The sequence below is a fragment of the Mustela nigripes genome, chromosome 1 (genome assembly GCF_022355385.1).
Source record: "Mustela nigripes isolate SB6536 chromosome 1, MUSNIG.SB6536, whole genome shotgun sequence".
Lineage (NCBI taxonomy): Eukaryota > Metazoa > Chordata > Mammalia > Carnivora > Mustelidae > Mustela > Mustela nigripes.
In genome coordinates this window covers 91,769,969-91,791,416 of record NC_081557.1, presented here as the reverse complement: position 1 = coordinate 91,791,416, position 21,448 = coordinate 91,769,969, and the positions used below count along the sequence as shown (strand labels likewise).

The window sequence follows — 21,448 nt, the reverse complement described above, 5'->3', positions numbered from 1 at the left end:
GTGTGGAATGGCGGAGGCCGAGGGGGCACTGGTTGTCTTGTGGTTTCCCACGTCCCCTACTAGCGTTCTCTGTGTCCCTCGGCTTGCTACGTGTTTTTCCCTTTTTCTGAGTTCTCCCGTTCCCCAGGGGCTCAGTGCTTCATCCCAAAGCCCAGCTTGGGCCGCAGAACCACTGAATGAGAATCTTGGGAGATGAAGCCGGGGCATCGATATTTTTTAAAGCTTCCAGATAATTCCAATTTGTAGCCAAAGTTAAGGACTGCCAGCATGAGCTAATCTACTTTCAGGTTTCTGACCTGATATATCCTTCCTCCCAGGGGTGTCTACACTTTTAGAGAAAATGAACTAGGGAGAAGGCATTGCTTAACCTTAAGGAGTGACTGCCCCGCACCCCCCACCAAACATGGGACTTTAACTCACGACGCTGAGATCAAGACCTGAGCTGAGATCAAGAGCTGGATGCTTATGCCTGGGTGGCTCAGTCAATGAAGTGTTTGCCTTGTGCTCAGGTTATGAGCCCCGGGGGGATCAAGCCTTGCAGTCCCACATCTGGCTCCCCGGTGGAGCCTGCTTCTCCTTCTGCCTGCCCCTTCCCCTGCTTGTGCTCTCTCTCTCTCTCCCTGACAATTAAATAAGTAAAATCTAAAAAAAAAAAAAAGAAAGAAAAAGAAAAAACCAAAAAACAAAAGACAAGAAAGGAAAAGAAAAGAAAAAAGTTGGACACTTAACCTACTGAGCCAGCCATGCCCTCTAAGGAATGGCTTTCTAATAGTAGAATGCATGAGTCCCCTCCCTCTGCAGGGGCAGGGTCGGACGCAGGGGCAGGGTCGGACGCAGCAGCGGTTTTAATCTCAGACTCTGGAATTGGGTTAGGACATCAGGAAAGAAGCTTAGGGGAAACTTCTGCCCTTTGGGGGGCCACAGGCATCAAGGGCCATGTCTTCTCTTTCAACCTCACACAGGCTCAGGTACTAGCTGGCCCTTCTCTGTGCTTGGAGTGCAGGCACATTCCTGCTTCCTCCTAACGTTGTCCCCCTGAAAGCTGGGCCCTGTCATTTACTCATCAGAGTGTGGAGTCCTCTCTGGTCCTCAAAGGATCACATTTAAAGCAGTGGCTCTACACCTCCCACCGCTTGGATCTTGGCATATTTTAAGCCCTGTCTCTTGTTCGGCCTCTCAGATAGGCAGTGGATGGTTTCCAGCCCAGAAATGCAAAGGTAACTTGGTTTCTGCCCTGTTTCCAACCTGCAGGTTGTTGAGGGAGAAGAAACAGGACCAGGGTGTAGAGGAAAAGGGCCTGGGGAGAGACAGGAGTGAGGACCAGAATGAGGGAGAGTCGGGTGGATGAGAGGCAGGGGCTCAGATAGGTGGAGCATCAGCAGGCAATGGACGACTCAGATGGGCGGAGCATCAGCACGCAATGGACAGAGCGCTGGCCAATGGACTGAGAGCTTAGGGGTGCTCAAGGTCCCAGCACCTCTTGAGGAGCTAATGGGTCAGAGGAGCTGGAGGGATCCAGGGTGCCTGTGTGCCTCATGGGGTGGTGACGGGGCCCGGAGCAGTGGGAGGGCCCCGAGTTGTCGCTGGCAGCCCTGGCTCTCCCGCCCACCACCGCGTGCTCGTGTCCTCACCGTCCTCCAGCGTGGTGGCATTGATCTCGCTGGATGAGGGCCCCGTGCCAGCCCGATTGAAGGCCTGGACCACCACCCCATATTGGGCAAACTTCTTGAGGTTGTCCAGGGTGTAGACCTCGCTGTCCCCAGTGGCCTTCATCTCCACGATGCTGTACTGCCCACTGCTGCCAGGGCTGTTCTCCCTGTAGCCGATTTGGTAGCCCCGTATGACGCCATTCTGCAGCTCCTTCTTGGGCGCCTGTGAGCGGGGTGGGGGAGGGGAGACAAAGACACAAGGGGGCTCAGAGACGATGCTCTGAAAGCCAAAGGAAGATCCTGTCCCTCTTCAGTTCCCAACCCTTCAAAGGCTCCCATCTTATTTGGGGTGAAAAGCAAAGTTCTTACAAGGGCGACGGAACCCTGTACGACCTGCCCCGTTACCTCTTGGGTCCATTTCCTCTTCCCCTGGCTGCCCCTGCTCCAGCACATTGGCCTCTCGCGGTTCACACGGGGCTCACCTCCACTCCAGGGAGACCCTCTTTCCTTGCACTGCTGCACAGCTTCCCTCTTCACTTCTGTGGTATCCTCGCGACCACGCCCTGTCTTCATGAGGCTTTCCTCATGCTCTTTATCTGAGATCGCTCCCTCCCCTCTGTACCATATTTTTCACGTTTCTTCCTGGCCCCCATCACTTCTTGGACCCACTTTTTCTTCCCCAGGCTCTCTTTTTCTCCATTGCACTTAGCATCACCGGACATCCTATATATTTTACTTATGCGTCCCTGTGTTCGCATTAGCATATAAACACCATAAGGATGAAAAACATTGTTTCGTTTGCTCTTTGCTGTGCTCTGTCTAGAATGATGGCTGATACGTAGCAAGCCTTCAATACACAGTTACTGAACGAATGGAGAGAGGAGCTGATACGGCTGTTATCTGACATGGACTCGGGAGCCTGGGAGAAATGGAACCGCAGACAAAAAGTAACCAAATGGACAGGAAGATGAGCAATTAGCTTGAGTAAAAAGAGAATCCCAAGATGACGCATCACACCCTCCCACCCCCTAGGACAGCCATTGTCACCAAATGGGAAACAACACGTCTGGGCGATGACGTGGGCCAACTGGGCTCCTGCACAGCTGGTGGGGATGCAAACCGGTGCGGCAGCCGTGGTCAGCAGCCTCCCAAAGTGAAACACGGAATTTCCATAGGATCCAGCAGTTCCGCTCCTTGGTACGTACCCCAAGAAGTGAAAGTGGAGACTCAGACACAGACTTGCACACCCAAGTTCATGGCAGCATTATTATTCATCATAGTCAAAAGGTAGAAACAACCCAAGTGTCCATTGATGAATGAACGAATAAATAAAATGTGGTCTATGAAGTCAATTGAATATTATTTAGCTGGATATGCCTATTGTTCAGCCAGAATGGAATTCTGACGCAGGTTACCATGTGGCTGAACTTTGAAAACATCACACTCAGTGAAATAAGCCAGACACAAAAGTTCAAATGATGTGTGATCCAGTTTCTATGGAGTCCCTAGATCAGTCCGCAGAACAGCCACATTCACAGAGTCAGAAAAGAGACTAGGAGTTTCTAGGGGCTGGGGCGAGGAGAGGAGTACTTATCAGTGAACGGGTGCAGAGTTTCTGTTTGGGATTGTGAGAAAGTTCTGGAGGTAGATAGCAGTGATGGTTGCATACACAGTGAACATATTTCATGACAATGACCTGTGCACGTAGGCATGGATAAAATGATAAAAATGGGCCATATATTTTACCATAATTCCAAAAAGAAAAAAAAAAGAGTCCTTGACTTGGTGTGTGGCCAGTCCTTTGGAGCACGTGGCTAGGTCTCCCCGGACATCACGGCTAGGGGTTGGGGTCTGTAGGGTGGGGAGGCCTGAAGCCAGCCCCTAGACAGACAGACAGAGATGGATAAGACACGTGGTAAGAAGGGAGCATTTTGGAGCTCTGGCTGGGCTGGTGGTAATGAAGGACTGGTCCCAGTCAGCTGGGAAGACAGAGTAAACACCAATGGCATGAAGCTCGGACTAGAAAACCTACTCTTACTCCAAGCTTCACCTTGACACACACACACACACACACACACACTCCTGATATATCTCACATTCCGACCCATCAAAGCAAACGTCCTAATCCACCTACCTACCAAAAGTCAGACAGATCCAGACTCACAGATAGAAACCAGCTTCTTGAACAAACAGACTCGCCCATCTATAAATTGAGAGAGCACCCACCCCAGTGCACAGAAAAACAACTCAAATCAGGGTTTTAAAGACAATGAAGTTAATTGAAAAGCCCACCTTTTATTATACTAAAAAATAGTGAGATCAAAAACAATTAAGTTAGTAAAACAGTCCCACTATTTTTTTTTAAATTCAATGAATGTTTTAAATGAACTGCATTTTTAAGCTCACTGTTAACTCAATGAAATGAAGTTTTTAATTTAACGTAATGGTTTTGAACTCACTAAAGAGGTGTGTGTGTATGTGTATTTAATTGACTTGACTTTTTGTTAATGCCTGAATTAATGTTTTTCAGCACTTGGGCAGTCCTGTTTGCTAGTTTGTAAGTGAGAAAATTCCTGCATTCTCATCTCTGCCCGTGTATATCTACACACACACACACACACACACACACACACATCTATTATAGACACAAACATATCTTCAAGAGTGATACCCTGTCTTCACAGTGATGCACATTCTAGAATTACACACACATATCCATAATGCCATGTGCTGATATATACAACACACGTGACCACAGCCATCCATACCGTGATAATGACAGACACCTGTGCAGAGCACCATGTAACATTCTCACATCAATGTATACTGACCGAGGTCCGGGATGGACATTGAGGGACACGCTGCTGTATCCATATGTATGTATTCACATATTAATACAAATCTTGTCTGATCTTCCTTCCCTCTCTCCCTCTTTTCTCTTTCTCTACTCCTGTCTCTCCCTCTCCTCTCCCTTCCACTGCTCCCCTTACCCCCAACAGGCACACTCAGGACTTAAATCAATCTTAACAATATTTCTCTTGAAGCATTAAGAAATCAATAGGGCTGATTGCAAATTTATGTCATAAAGCAGTGGCGATCCATCTCACGGAAAGGGTCTTAAAATGAAGTGACTTATCTTTCAAGTGAATCTTTATTTTTCATTAATCTGTTTCTTGGTGTTAAAAAAAAAAATCCCCTGAGAAGTCAGGCCAAAATTTATTGATGGGTTGGTTCATTCTGAAGTTCTAACTTTCTAATCAATTTTATTTTTCATTATGAGACTTTGGAGAAATAAATCTGATTCTAAATTTTCATCGACCTCCCGGTTTGAGGTCTGTAGCCAAATGGCTCAGTGTTTTACATATATACTTTCCCCGCCCCCACCTCCTGGCTTCCGGAGAGTATTGCTGGGACTTGGGTCCAGAACCAGGATGCAGACAGACTTGGGGTTAGATTCTAGGCTTCACCCCCACTTTCTGAGGGAAGCCTTGGAACCCAGAGCTGAACCTGAAGGGAAACCATGGCTCTGGGCAACTGCTAGGTAGGCTGGTTCCCAGGAACGACCAACTGCCCAACCTGTGCCCCATTTCCATCCTGGTCATTTCTCTAGGGAAGGAAGGAACCAGGCATTGCTGTGCGTGTGTGTGTGCATGCATGCACACATATGTAGAGTGTGTGTGTTTTTTTAAGGTTTTGTTTATTTATTTGAGAGAGAGGGAGAGAAACAGGCTCCCTGCTGAGCAGGAAGCCCAAGGTGGGGCTTCATCCCAGGGCCCTGGGATCATGACCTGAGCTGAAGGCAGACACTTAACCGACTGAGCCACCCAGGTGCCCCAAGAGGGTAGTCCCTTTAAGGGAAATATCACTAAGCCCTTTTGTGGAAGGTCCAGAGGAGGACTGAGCGCCTGATCTTTTCCCATCAGAAGTTAGAGCCAGAAAAAGAGTTTGAAGGTCTGGTCCCAGACGTGGGCAAGGCATCCCCCATGCCCCAAGCCTCATCGTTGAGATGGGAAAACTCCAAGAAGAAAAACATGTATGAGCCCTAAGAAAGCTCTCTGTTCCTGAACTCCATGCAGTGGACTGGGGCTCCAGACCACCTAGCAGGGGCCCCAATCCACTGCATGGAGTTCAGGAGAGGGAGAAGCAGGATCCTTGCTGAGTTGGGAGCCCGATGTGGGATTCGGTCCCAGGACCCTGAGATCATGACCTGAGCTGATGGCAGATGCTTAACTGACTGAGCCACCCAGCGGTCCCTGGACCACGTACATATAAGTTCTGCCGCTTTCACTACTTGAATGGTTGCGGGTAAGTCACCTTACATCTGTGCCGGGATCTCCTCTGGCAGATGGGGATACAAATATCTCTTCTGGGTGCCTTCCAGGAAGAGAGGGTTAGTGTAGGAAAATACTGGAAGCCTGCAAGCTGAGTGCAACAGGCCACTGTCAGGACTGGAGGCCCTCGTATGCCCAGGGCCAGAGTTTCCCAGGACAGGGTTTATTGTCCTGCTCAATGTTATTCTGATCGGTTTCTCTGCCCTGCTGTGGGACAACCTCTAAGAGTTTTTCTTCCTTCCTCCCTTCCTCCCTCTCTCTTTCTTTCCTTCTTCCTTCCTTCCTTTCTTTCTTTCTAGATTTTTATTTACTTGACAGAAAGAGACACAGCGAGAGACGGAACACAAGCAGGGGGAGTGAGAGGGAAAAGCAGGCTTCCTGCTGAACAGGGAGCCAGATGCAGGGCTCAATCCCAGGACCCAAGATCCCACGACCTGAGCCAAACACTTAATGGCTGAGCCACCCAGGTGCCCCTAAAAGTTTTCTTTCTTTCTTTTTTTCTTTCTCTCTCTCTCTCTTTCTTTCTTTTTTAAAGATTTTATTTATTTGACACAGAGAGAGAGATTACAAGTAGGCAGAGAGGCAGGCAGAGAGAGAGGAGGAAGCAAGCTCCCTGCTGAGCAGAGAGCCCGATGTGGGGCTCGATCCCAGGACCCTGGGATCATGACCTGAGCCGAAGGCAGAGGCTTAACCCACTGAGCCACCCAGGTGCCCCCCTAAGAGTTTTCTTATGTGATAAGGTCCTCAGACACCCTGTAGAATTCATAGGTCTCTACCCCTTCACAATGACTGCAGAAAAGACTGGTCTGTTTTTTGCAGCTCAACCATCCCCGGAGGAGGGGAGGGCAGTTATTTTCACTCTAGTTTTATCAAAGAGGAAACCAAGGCCTGAAGACACCAAGACTCCTGTGTGAGGTCTCACTGGGAGAAGATGGGGGGTCATATCACCATACCTCCCAGCTCCAGGCACAGGGCCAAGACAAGGGAAAGCCCCTGTCCTGTCTTCTCCCATTATTCACAAGGGCCCCTTGAGCTTTGTATAAAATCAAATCCAACTCCTGACCTATTACAACATGTGGAGTTGGGAAGAGAGGCCAGTGTGGTGGAAAAATCATTTCCCTCTCCTTGGCACTGCCAAGTTCTTCATCTCAACCCAGCTACTGGCCTGCCCAGGGACAGAGGGAGTAGGGATTGGTGGGGGGACCCAACCCTTTATTCTCCTGTCTTTCCTCCCCTCTGATTTCACCTGTTTAGCAAAAAAAAAGGCATGAGAATTCTAAGAGACTAGAGACCAGCAAGCTTGCCTGGGCTTCATTCCTGGGTTGAGGAGGGAGCAGTCATGGAGACAGTTAGCAGGGAAATGCTTTTGATTTCGCTTACCTTCCAGGTCACTTGGATGCTCTGTGAGGTTACTGGCTGCAAGGTGACATCCATGGGGGGCCCATCAGGAGCTGGTGGAGGGAGAAACAACATTACAAGTCAAATCTTGGAAGAAAAGAATCCTAGGTCCTTACTCTCATTCTCCTGAGCTGGAGGACTGCTAGGGAACCGAGGAAAAGCTCATACACAAAATCAGAGAATCTTTGATTGAGCCCCCTGAAACAACCACAGGGCTTACAGTGCCTCTCCTTTCTCCACGATTAGCTGAAAACAGCAAACAACGACAATGAGATATTACTATATATCCAGCAGATTGGCAACAAATTTTTAAAAGTCTGATAGTCTCAAGTGTAGGCAAGGGGGTGTCATGGCAGGAATTCTTACATTTACATTTACTGGCCATGAGAAAGCAAATTGGCTCAATACTTGGGAAGATATTTTGGCATTCTTGGTTGAAGTTAGAAGCGTGCTCATCTGATGACTAATTCTGCAACTACTTAGTTTCAGTAGAGAACTTGCAAACCTCTGTAGGTGTACCAGCACAAAAATCTTCACAGCCCCAAAATGTCAACCACCCAAATGTCCATTTCCATTAAAATGAACCAAGAGGTGATGGTATAACCATGGCAAGGAATACTACACAGCACTGAAAATGCACAAATGGTGAAACTCACAAAAATACTATTGATCAAAACAAGGAAGGCACAGAAGAATATGTTGAGAATAACTTCATGAAGATATGCCACTGGAAAATAGGCAAAACTAAACTATATGCTTTATGTGTATATACACTGTAGTGGCACTATAAAAAAGAAAAGCAAGAAGGGCTACTGGTTCCTTCGTGGGGAGGAACAGGTGGCTCTGGTTGGGAAGGGGTGTAGGGAGGACCCCTGGCATGCTGGCAATTGATAGTGAGTGGGGGTTATACTAGTTTTTACTTTATTATTATTTGTAAAGCTGCACATAGTATATGTACTTTTGGTATTATTTTATATTTTGCAATAGCAGGAGAAACTATAGGGAGAGAAAGTTTGTTTAAACTTTCAGACAAAATCCAAGACAAAGGTCATGAAAATTAATACAGGGCACTAGTACTCTGCCCTTCACAGATCTAGCTTATTTGTCCTTTCTAGACAGGTTGGGGCCAGGGGAGTAAGAAAGAACCATGGACAGCTCCCCAAAGCCCAGCGTCTACTGCTGCACCTGGAAGAGATCAAACAGAAGAGCCTCCAATGATCCAGAGGCAAACACAGATAAATACCTTGGGATCTCTCCTTCCCTGTTGTATTGCAAGCCCACCATCAGTGGACAGGGTGGGTGCAGGCCTCCAATGCCCCGGATCCCCAGGGCCATGGGAAAGAGCCACAAGGCTAGGTACTCACCAGCCTCCTCGGTGCTGATGGTGAGCTCTTTGCTTGGCTCACTACGGCCAATCTTGTTGAAGGAGTACATGCGGATGCTGTACACAGATGCTGGGTGCAAGTCCACGATGTTGGCCTGGTTGATGGTGGGGGAGATGTTGCGTGTGGATTGCTTGAAGTCCCAGGAATCTGGAGAGAGAGCACCCATTTCAAACCATAGCCAGAAAACCCCACAACCCCTTCCCAGCCTCAACTCTCAACTTTCACTGTGGGACACAGAAGAGGTCCAGCTCTACATAGATAGCAGCAAGAAGGCACAGGCCTTAACAACTTCACAAAGAGTACAAGGATTTTGTTCCATAAAGATCAGAGACCAAGGGAGGCCTGAGAATGTGAGCAGCAAATGCACTGGCTCTCCTCTGCCCTGGGCCAGCTTGTGAGCTCAAGCCTCAGATGGGGGTCAGACAAGATGCTTCTCAAGACCCCTTCCAAGACCCCCATTTGCTTACTCTCCCTAAGGGTGTGATTAGCCAGTGCCCTTCCTCCTGGCCTCCCATACCACCTCAGTGACCTGCTGTAACCATGAGATCCCTATCTCCCCAGTGCCAAGAGTGAAGCCAAGGCTTTGCCCCCTTTCCCCTTCTGTATATGCCTCCATATCTTCTTTCCTTGTGCACTTGTGGGGTGGTGGTCCTGAGTGTTACTTGGTCTTTGAGGGACAGACCGAGGGCCAGAGTCCCCAGCCCAATCCTTACCCTCTTTCTCTCACTGGCAGGAGAATAATGAGTATGCAGGGTCAGGAGCCAACAGAGAGATGAGTGTGCTCCTGATTTATCCAAGGGGACTGGCAGCCCATTCCAGGGCTGTTTAACAACATTGTGGAAAGGGGGAAAAGCCAGGTAAATGCCACTCAGGAATACTGTGGCAGGAAACATTCTTCATCTCCAGAGGAATCCAGTCATTCATTCACTCTATTTTTTGCTGTGGAACTACTGGGGGGATTCCCACGAAAAATGGAAAGGGCTTGCAGTTATAGCAATGTCTCGGCTAGGATCTTCCAAACCCAGAATTCATAACTAGATTACTTTATTGGTACTTCATGTTGAAAAGAAAAAAAAAAGGCAGAGCACAAGGAAACAAGCTGATAGTAGGGCTTAAAAATTTTCTTGGGGGGGGGGCATGTCCTGATGTCACTATTCAGCCTAATTTTCCATGCCTTTTAAATCCACAGTAGAGGATCCTGAATATTCTCAGTAGAAAAGATTAAACTGCATTCACTGCTGTTTCGTCCCTAGAACAGGAGGGGAGGCAAGCATATTCTAGAAAAATTGTTAAGAAGACTACTCCCCCCCCCCTTTTTAAAAAGGCTTAGACCTAATAAATTAGTTCACCAGAAGCGACTATACACTGCCTTCAGATTCTGGTTAATTGAGGTCTTGATGGTTTTCAAAACACCACTTTTAGCTGCATAGTCTCGGCATCTGTGAAGGGCACTGGCCCAGCTCCCCATCTGCAGTTTTGCATTTAATTCTTTGGTTTTATGAGCCAAAATCACAAATGGCAAGCTGCAGAGGCTCGGAAACACATTATTTTCTCCTTGTCTTTTAAAACACCCCAACCACCGGGACAGTCACTCTGTGACTGGCAGGTTAAGCCAGAGCTGCGAATATGTGGGCTCCTACCTGCCATGGGCACCTCTTTGGTTTAGGAGGAAATGGACCAGCAATGTGGTGGCTGGCATCCACTTCTGCCTGTGGCATCCCGGGAGCCCATGCCAGCTCACACACTCATCATACTTGATTTGCCCGTGTTTATAGGAGATGGGGAGTAATCACAAGTCAGTGAGTTCATTTTTGATGAGGGCAGGCAGAGGCAGGAGGTCCACACCACGTATCAGAACACCGAGGGGCTAAGGAAAAGGGGCGCCAGTGTATACACACTTGATTAAAAGAGACTTGTGCTCTGTGTTGGTAAGAAAGAGTTGTGAGTTACGGACCATGGGAGGTGTTGTGGATTGAAATTGACATAAAACGGACATTTTCTTCACGACAGGTTCAGATTATTTTTTCCTCATTTCTTTTTACCAGTATTACAGCAGCGATAACGTGTCCCTTCATGTACTCTAGTCTCTGGGTACCACTATGTCCCATTACAGGGGATGTTGACCTTGATCCCTTAGCCTAGGTGTTCTTGTTCATTTCCTCCACTCACTACAAAGTTACCATTTCCCCCTCGGTCATTAAGAGGGTCTGGGAGGGCTTCACTGAGAGATGTGAATAAACCGTCACATTTTCTTCTTAGTTTTCTTTGCTTGTGGTTTGTTTTGCAAAATGAAGTCTGTCACTTCTGTTTACGTGGAAACGTTAGTTTTTGCAAGCTGGGGTTTTAATCCATCAGGCCTCGTGTCCCAGACATACTCTTCTTTATTACTTCTTTGTATTTTCAAGAAAAGCCTACAAGAATTGTATTATTAATGTATGTCAAGGGTGTTAAGTTTCTAAACGACCACTCAGCACACATGATACACATTTTCAAAGAAAAGGAAGACTCAGGAAAATTGCTCTAACATATTTTATCTCAAGGTGTTCATCTCCCCAGTGTGTTTGCAAAATGCAGAGAACATCATCTAAAAATAGATTTATAAGATTTACACAATTGAAAACAATCTTGATCTCGCGGACAGGAAAATTTTCTTCTCTATCACTTTTAGTGTGTACCTTGTTCCTATTTTTATATATGTCTATGAACATAAAATGTTAACATTATTTGATTCATTCTTTCTTGTTACCATCTTAACGTGTTTCTATTATTCTTCTCGGTTAATGGAAACTGCTACAGACATTCATTAAGGCTGTCTCTGTGCATTGGTCTGTATGTTCTTTTCAGATAAATTCTACTTAAGACACATTGGAGTAAAACCCAGGCTTTACCATTTACTGGATATTTGAAAAAATAGTCTCAGAAAACAGAAAGAATAATATTATTATTCTCAGATTATTTATGTGGTTCATGCATTAATATATAAAAAACTGGTAGAGAGATATGTGGTAGATAGTAGACTTTCAAAAAGGTTTGTTGTTGCTATGTTCACGATCTATTAGGCCTGTGAATTCCATATAACTTCCACTGGACCAGAGACATTGGTCTCACTGGTTAAAAATGAGGAAACTCAGATCCCACCCCAGAACTCCTGAGCTAGATAGAATCTGGATGTTTTTGAGGCACCTGGGTGGCTCAGTCATTAAGCATCTGCCTTTGGCTTGAGTCATGATCCCAGGTCCTGGGATCGAGCCCTGCATCCGGCTCCCTGCTTGGCAGGAAGCCTGCTTCTCCCTCTCCCACTCCTCCTGCTTGTGTTCCCTCTCTCACTGTCGCTCTCTCTGTCAAATAAATAAATAAAATCTTAAAAAAAGATAAGAATCTGGATGTTTTCAAGGTCTCTAGTGTGTTCCCTATGCATTAAAATTTGAGTACACTTCTAACTCACCGTAACTTTCCCATCTCAGAAATACACACCATTTATCCTATAGGCTATAAATATAACCCTCAGAAACATGTATGCCTGTGTTGAGGACTTAATTTTATAATTTATCTTCCAGAACAGTGAAGTCCCTACAGTGATTTTTGTGGACTGTGTGTCATCTTCTTTCCTCAGGGTTAGAGGATATTAATGTGTTAAAAAATGAGCTTATTGGATAATTCAGGACACTTTCTGAAGTCCCAACAAGTTCTTGTAAGTCTCTTGTCTCATCTTGGGTCAAAGGACGGTCTCTGTCCATGGCCACGTGGTAACCTGTTTTGAACCCCAAGGACTGCTGCCATTCAGGGATGTGGTCATAGAGGTGTCCTATGAGGAGTGGGATGACAGGGATGTCACATGGGAGAGCTTACAGGAACCTGGCCTCCGTGGCTAAGTCCACTGTCCGGGTTTTGGCTCCATTATTTGTGAAGTCTCCTGGGAGCTTCAGCTTCCTACGACAGAGTTTCAGATCCCTGATTTCAGGGACGTACTGGGAGTTTGTTGGCATAGAAAAGGAAGACTTCATGATGTTTCATCATAACTTTAAGCTTCATCTTTCCTGAGGTAACCTGCGTCCCTTACTCAAGATTAGTGGTAATTCTAGAAATTCAGTGGTATCACATAGTGTTGCTTCTGTCCTAACATCCAGTTTCCCCACCTTATTTCTGACCCAGTCATACTTAGGAGTGGAACGCAGGATCTGAAATGTTTACTGTCCTAGCAACCGTAAAAGTGCCGTCAGGGAACAGTGTTTCGGGAAATCACATCCTAGAATATTCTCTTATCCCACAATGTCCTGTCTTGTTACCTTCTTACAGTGCACAACACTCCACTGGAGATTGGAGAATCCTCAACCAGACTCTGTTTCCTCTAATAAATAGGACTTTTTGCCTCTAAGCCAAACCTGGTTACCTTTTCGGAGCAAAAGAAGGAGCCCAGGAACGTGAGGAGCAACGAAACAGGAACCAAACACCCAGGTGGCTGGGAGTGGGCCAAGGGTCACAGAGGAAGCCAGACCTTAAAATACGGTTTGGGAAGGTCTGTTTAATGGAAATGATTTTTGAGACACCTAAGTTTTCTGTTGCTGCCAAAGAAGGACATCTGCCCAACTTTTACCATCTCTTAAACCCTTTGGGCATCTCCTTCTGCTCAGTCAGTGGTCTCCCATCACATTCACACTCAGGCCCCCAAACCCCTTGGACTGTGCAGGCCAGCCCGATGCGGCTGCCAATCCATCACTCATGGGGGTCTGGGAAATCTGTGCATGCTTCCAAGGAATTCTACGGTAAGTCATTTTTAGAGTTCTGTGTTGCCTCCTGTAAGAACTGGAGAGGTGTACGGTTGAGATAGTGGTATTTGGTTTAGGAATCCCAGGAACACTGGAGACAGATACTGTGCATGTTCTCCTGAATCACTTCCAATTCTATGGAGGCTTCAGACAGGACCCTCCAAAGTTCAGACTTAAGAGATTTCATTGCGACACAATACACCTCCTTAAAATGAGAAAATCAAATCCTCTGTTCCTCTTTGGAATTTCCTTTTTCTTCGTAGGAATTAAGTTGGAAATTTCAAGTCTCAGGGTCCTAGGATCGAGCCCTGTGTTGGGCTCCATGCTCTGTGGGGAGTCTGTTTCTCCCTCTCTCTCTGCCTCTGCCCCTACCCCACTCATGCTCTCTCTCTCTCTCAAATAACTAAATCTTTAAAAAAAAGAAGTTTCAAGTCTATAGGCCCCAGTTCCTCAACAGTAAAAGAGTTTCATATATCTATTTACCTCATAGAATTTTCTTTTCTTGAGGTGTGATTGACATATAACGTTATATTAGTCTCAGGTATACGGCATAATGCTTTGATATCTACATATGTTGTGCAGTGATCACTATTTTAAGTCTAGCTACTATCTGCCACTACACAGAGTTACAAAATCATTTTCTTCCTTTCTTTTTTTTTTCTTTCCTATTCTTTCTTTCTTTCTTTCTTTTTTTTTTTTTAAATGTAGGCTTCATACCCTGCATGGAGCCCAACTTGGGGCTTGAACTCACAGCTGCGAGATCAAGACCTGAGCGGAGGTCAAGAGTCAGATGCTCAACTGACTGAGCCACCCGGCACCCCCAAACTTTTATTCTTATGATGAGAACCCTCAACACTCAGTCTCTTAGCAACTTTCAAACACGCAATATGATATTGTGGTCTACAGTCACGGTACTGTACATTACATCCCCATGACTTGTTTACTTTATGACTGGAAATGTGTACCCCCTGATGTCCTTCACCTGTGTCATCTGCCCTCAGAACCCAATAACCACCAGTCAGTTCCCTGCATCCATGAGGTTTATTATGTGTTTTCTTATGTGTTTTGTTTTCAAATTATATTTCATATAAATGAAATCATGTTTTTTTGTCTTTTTCTGTCTGACCTTTTCCACTTAGCATAATACCTTCCAGGTTTATCCATGGTGGTGCAGACGGCAAGATCTCACTATCTTTTATGGCTGAGTTTTGTTCCATTGTGTGTGTGATGTATACATGTGTGTCCCCCCCCCCCAATTTCTCCATCCACTCATTTACTGATAGACTTCCACCTCAGCTATCGTAAATAACGCAGCAATAAACATGGGGTGCCTGTGTATTTTCAAATTAGTATTTTTGTTTTCTTTGGATAAATGCCTAAGAAGTGGAAATGCTGATTGATATAATAATGCCACTTTCAATTTTTCGAGAAACCTCTGTACTGTTTTCCACAGTGGCTTACTTACTTACTTACTTACTTACAGTCTCACGAACAGTATAAGAAAGTTCCCTTTTTTCCCCTTCACATCCTTGCCAATGCTTGTTATTTCTTGTTTATTCAATTCTTTGAAGGCTGAGGGAGGTGGGGAAGCTGCAGAAGAAAAATCTCAAGCTTGTAGAGTTTGGTTCATGAGGTTTAAGGAAAGAAGCCATCTCTGTAACCTAGACGTGCAAGGTGAGGCAGGAAGGGCTGATGTGGAAGCTGCAGCGAGTTTTCCAGAAGACCTAGCTCAGATAGTCGACCTACTGGAAGATGCCATCTAGGACTTTCATAGCTAGAGAGGGGAAGTCAGTGCCCTGCTTCAAAGCTTCAAAGGACAGGCGGACTCTCTGGTTAGGGGCTAATGTAGCTGGTGACTTTAAGTTGAAGCCACTGCTCATTTAACACTCCCCAATCCTGGGACCCCTAAGAATTATGCTAGGGGTGCCCAGGTGGCTGAGTTGGTTAAGTGTCCAGCTCTTGATCTCAGCTCAAGTCTTGATTTCAGAGTTGTGAGTTCAAGCCCCTTGTTGGGCTCCACATTGGGTGTGCAGCCTATTTTTTTTTCCATAAAATAATTAAGAATTATGCTAAATTGACTCTGCGTTTGCTCTAGAAATGGAACAACAAAGTGTGGATGCTGGCATATCTGTTTATAACAGGGTTTGCTGAATATTTTAAGCCCACTGTTGAGACATACTGCTCAGACAAAAGATTTATTTCAAAATATTACTGTTCATTGACAATGCACCTGACAAGAGGTCTGATGGAGATGGACAATGAATGTCATTTTCATGCCTGCTAATACAACATCCATACTGCAGCCCGTGGATTGAGGAATCATTTCAACTTTCGAGTCTTGTTATTTTAAGAAATACATCTCATAAGGCTATAGATGCCATAGATAGTGATTCCTTTGATGGATCTGAGCACAGTAAATAGAAAATCTTCCAGAAAGGGTTTACCATTCTAGAAGCCATTAAGAACATTCATGATTCATGGAAAGAGGTGAAAATACCAACATTAAGAGGAGTTGGGAAGGATTTGATTGCAACCCTCATGTAGACTTTGAGGGGCCCAAGACTTCAGCAGAGGAAGTAGCTGCAGATGTGGCGGAAACAGCAAGGGAACTAGAGTCAGAAGTGGAGCCTGAAGATGGACCTGAGGTGCTACAGTCTCGTTATAAACCTGAATGGGGGAGGGGCTGCTTCTCACGGACCAGCACAGAAAGTGGTGTCTACACTCTGCTCCTGGGGGAGATCCTGGGAAGACTGTTGCAGTGACAGCAAAGGATTTAGAATATTACACTAACTTAGCTGATCAAGCAGTGGCAGGTTTGAGAGGACTGACTCCAATTCTGAAAGAAGTTCTACTACGGGTAAAATACTATCAAATACCATTGCATACTACAGAGAAACTGTGGAAGAAAGAGTTGATGTGGAAAACCTCATTGTTGTCTTATTTTAAGAGCCTGCCACAGCCACCCTAGCCTTCAGCAACCTGTACCCTACTGAGTCAGCAGCCATCAACACCGAGGCAGGACCCTCCACCAGCAAAAAGATTATGACTTGCTGAAAGCTCAGATGATGGTTAGCACTTTTTTTTTTTAATAATACATTGTTTTGCTTTTTAAGATTTATTTATTTGACAGACAGAGATCACAAGTAGGCAGAGAGGCAGGCAGAGAGAGAAGGGGAAGCAGGCTCCCCATTGAGCAGAGAACCTGATGCAGGGCTCAATCCCAGGACCCTGAGATCACGACCTCAACTGAAGACAGAGGCTTTAACTCACTGAGCCACCCACGTGCCCCTACAATACATTGTTTTTAAAAAACATAATGTTCTTGCACACTCAAAAGACTACAGCATGCAACATGCATAACTTTTGTATGCCCTGCTTTACCTTGGTTATCTGAACCACCAACGTCTCCCAGGTATGCCCATAATTATTGATAAATATGATCTTATTGTGACTCAGTAATTGCTTTCCACCTGTTCTGTACTTTCTCTCCATTTCTTCTTTTGCTCTTCACTTGTCATTCGATGACTGTCTTTAGTGGTGTGCTTAAATTCTTTTCTCATGATCTCTTGCATTGTGTGTCTGGGTATCCCTTAACTCGTTATCGTAGTTAGAGATATTTTTACTACTTTTGTCTTCATACTAGCTTTATAAGTGATTAACCACGACATTTACTGTATATTTACCTTTACCTATGAGATTTTTTACTTTCATATGTTTTCTTGTTACTAATTAGTGCCCCCACTCTTTAGCTTGAAGAAGTCCTTTAACATTTGTTGTCAGACTAGTTTAGTGGTGAGCAACTCATTTAGCTTTTGCTTGTCTGGGTAACTCTTCATCTCTCTTTCAATTCTGAATGATGACCTTGCCTGGCAGAGTATTCTTGGTTGGATTTTTTTTGACACTTTGACTTGGTCATGCTGCTTTCTTTAGATCCACAAAGTTTCTGAGAAATCTGCTGATAGTCTTATGGGGTTTCCCTTGTACATAATAAGTTGTTTTTCTCTTGCTGTCTTAAAGATTTTCCCTTTATCTTTAATTTTTGACATTTTAATTATAATGTGTCTTGGTGTGGGTCTCTTTGGGTTTATCTTCTCTAGACTTCTCTGGGCTGTACAGATCTGGATGTCTGTTTCCCTACCCAGGTTAGGGAAGTTTTTAGCCATTATGACTTCAATTAAGTCGTCTGCCCATTTATTTCCTTTTTTTAAAAAAAAAAAAAGATTATTTATTTATTTATTTGACAGAGAGATCACAAGTAGGCAGAGAGGCAGGCAGAGAGAAGAGAGAGGAGGGAGCAGGCTCCCTGTTGAGCAGAGAGCCCAATGCAGGAATCAATCCCAGGACCCTGAGATCATGACCTGAGCCAAAGACAGATGCTTAACCCACTGAGCCACCCAGGCACCCCCATTTATTTCCTCTTGAGGAGCCCTATAATGTGAGTGTTACTCTGCTTGCTAGTGTTCCACAGGTACCTTAAGCTGTCTTCACTTTTATAAATACTTCTATCTTTTTGCTTCTCTGTTTGGGAGAGTTACACTGCCCTGTCTTCCAGGTCACTGATCTTTTCTTCTGCTTTGTCTAGTCTTCTGTTGAACACCTCTAGTGTGTTCTTCAGCTCTGTGGCTTCTGTTTGGTACTTTAAAAATATTTTTTGTGTCTTTGTTGAGGTCTTCACTGTGCTCATCCATTCTTCTCCTAAGTTCTATGAGCATCTTGATGACCATTATTCTGACCTTCTTTATTGGGTAAGTTATTTACCTCCAATAAGTTTCTTTTTTTTTTCTGGGGTTTTATCTTGTTCTTCCATTTGGAATATATATCTCTGTTTCTTCATCTTGCTTAACTCTTCATGTTTGTTTGTATGTATTAGGTAAAATACATACAAACAAATACAAGGCCACCTCTTCCTGTCTTGAAGGGGTCTTGTGTTGGAGATGTACCAGATTGTTTCTCCTTGCCCTAGCCCTTGGTTGTTGTCTCTTGAACCTTTGTGATTGTCTAAGCAAAGTTTATTCTTGATAGGTCCCAGATATTGATGGCGTGCCAAGATCCATCAGTGTTTTAGAGGGAGGGATTGTAGCACCTGCTGACTTTGTAGCTGATTGGAAGCCAGACTCTAAGACAGCAGCTTTTAAAGTATACAGATACATACTGTCTTATAGGACCATAATCACAAACCCTGCTGACCTCTAGAGCAGGCCATGTGGAGGTGTCCTCTTGGCAAAAGCTGCAAAAAATCAAGGCTCCAGGCAAATGTCTGAGCTCCTTTCTGTGATGTACTGGTGAGCTATAGTGAGGCCAAGGGAAAGCACAAAGGTGGCCTTCTCCCAGCCCACATTCCTTTAGGACATTTTGGTAATCTCTGGATGTGACCTGAAGCCTGTCCCTCAGGCTGAAGCTCCAGGAGAAGAAAATAGGTATTTTGCACAGGAAGACTGGGTTGTGTTTCAGTCTGCTGTCTGTGCAGTATCCTGGGGGTGACAGCCTGTCAACAATTTTCTCTCTGATTGTTTCAGATCCATGGGGCCCAGAAACACAAGCCTGCCTAGGTACTAGACCTAGGTGCTCTAGGGCTGTCCCCAGCGAGGACTACATGCACCTGCTGGTTTCAGCAGGGCCACAGGGGAGTGTGGGGGTGGGGCACACCAGCTGACTTTAGTGGAGAAGTGCTAATATTTACCAAACATCTTTGATGCACCAGGTGTGGTCTGGACAATGTAAACACTCGCCATTTACTCCTCATACCCCTAATGATATCAGCATTATGTCTCCATGGTATAGGTGACCCCATGTCACCAAGACTGATTTCTCACTTGGCCTCTCAAGTGTTCAATACTTGAACCTCTCCCTTCCTCTTGAAACACTCTTTCCCTGATCAAAGACTCTCTGGCTTTTCTCTTATGCTTTAGACTATTTTTTCTCTCTTCTTTCCAGATGCATCTCCCTTACCCTTCCATTAATGGTTAGATGGAGTTCTTCCAGGCTCCATCTTAGGTTCTTTTTCTCTCATTTCGTAGACTTTCCCCACACTTGGCTTCTCTTTCCATCTATACAAAGATAACTCAAAGGTTTGTGCCCAGCTGGATGTCTCCTATGAACTCAAGATTTTTATAGCCAACTGTTTCTTTGACATCTCTTCTTGAATGTTTCAAAGGCGTCCATAGTCAACATGTCCAAGATGGAAGACTTGATCATACATCCTATAAACCCATCACCTTCCTTGGGTCCCTATCTCAGGAAATGGGATGGTAGGGGTTATTCTGGACTTTTCTCACTATAAAGTCTTATAGCTTTCATGTTCCATGTAGCTTTCGTGTTCCATGTATCTTTTGCATCTCCTCATTTCTCTCCATCTCTACCCCTGCCCCAGGCCAAGCCACCGTCATCTCTCACTTGGACCAGGAAAATAACATCCTAACTAGCTAGCCTCCCAGAACCCACTCTGTGCCCCCTTCCATCTGTTCTCCACACTGCAGCTGTCATTCATCCCACAAATATGATCAAGCATTTCTTACAGGCCAAACACTATTTTGGCATTGACAGTGGTCTCCTCTAAAACAAATCTGGTAATGCCACCCCCTTGCATAAAACTCTACAACAGTTTTTCCTTGCTTTCGGGGTAACAACAAATTTTCTTTACATGACTCCAGGCCCTGCAACATCTGGCTTGTGTATACCTTTCTGGCTTTATCTTTCACCACTCTTTTCCTCTGAACTCCTACAGCATTTACAGCCTTCTCTATTGTCTGGGGCTCATGGTTTCAGCAGCAAATGCCCAAGGAGATGCTAAGCTCCCTGAAGGCAGGAGCCATGTCTAAATCTTTGCCCATCTCCCTCACTTGGCATGTCCCAGGCACTTATAACCCACTGCTGGTTGGATCGGAGCCCCTTTCTGTCCTTTACTTTGGACTTGGAGTTCCTCGGCTTTTTATAGTCACAATAAATACCCTTGCTTTGCCTTCCCCTTTCTTGCCACACTCAGCTGCCAATCACAGGAGGAGGCCCCCCTTTTCTCTTATAAAAACCCATCATTTGCAGGTGGATTTGACCTGGTGTTCCCAAATCATCTTTGATGTTGGCACAAAAACTCTCTCCCCACAGCCTTCCCAGGCTAATGCATCAGAGTCAAATCTGAAGGCCTCTAGCTGATTTTCCAAACTTGATCACTGCCATCTCTCTGACCCCAAATAGCTGAAATTAGGGGCCCTATTTTCTTCTCTTTCCTTTTCAGCTCTCTCAGAGTACTGAGCTAGCTTTGGTGAATATTGTCTCTTTTAATATTCCCTTTCATATGAGCCTGGCTTACCCAGATTAACATATTTCATTAAGGGCTCTCTCTCCCTTTCTTCATCAAAGGGTTTCTGATGCAAAATATTCTTCTTAAAAAAATAAGGAAGTGGCTGGGGAGATGTCAGTGCCTTCTACTCTGTGGGCTGCATGCCGGCAGGGGACCTGGAGCCTCTGTTTTTTTTTTTTAGGAGACTCATTTGCTGTAGAGGGGGAACAGCTCAGACAAAAGCCACCTCTGGAGGGTTTAGCTGCCCGCGCTTGGGAAACAAATCCATCTTGCATCTCTGACTTCCTCCTTGTATCACGGCCCCAAGTGCCCCTCTGCTCCCAATCGCAATCTCTTTGCAGGACCAAGAGGAGGTTCCCTGGGTCACAGTGACAGCTCACAACATCCCGATACCATTGGGATGGTATTCCCAACAGCCACACTCCGGCTCACACGGAACGACACAGCACACCAGGCAGGCTCACCCCATGGTGGCCAGCAGCTCACACCATGAGGCTGCCTTCCGGGCTTGGAGGGCCATCTTCGACGAACCCATCCCCGCTCCTTACTGGGGGAACAGAAGCGAAATGTAGTGTCTGCATTTTTAAAACTGCACCGCACCATCTGATAGATTTGTGTGGAC

General features: G+C 45.4%; 1 protein-coding gene across 1 annotated transcript in view; it reads right to left on the bottom strand.

Annotated features, from left to right (window-relative positions):
• The window catches only part of DSCAML1 (DS cell adhesion molecule like 1), a 337,942-nt gene that overhangs the window by 31,775 nt on the left and 284,719 nt on the right, over positions 1 to 21,448 (bottom strand). Inside the window, exons 15-17 of the mRNA XM_059416450.1 lie at positions 8,743 to 8,910; positions 7,361 to 7,431; positions 1,632 to 1,872 (exon numbers count right to left, since the gene is read on the bottom strand). Coding sequence (XP_059272433.1) covers positions 1,632 to 1,872; positions 7,361 to 7,431; positions 8,743 to 8,910 — 480 coding nt within the window. The remainder of the gene's footprint in view (positions 1 to 1,631; positions 1,873 to 7,360; positions 7,432 to 8,742; positions 8,911 to 21,448) is intronic.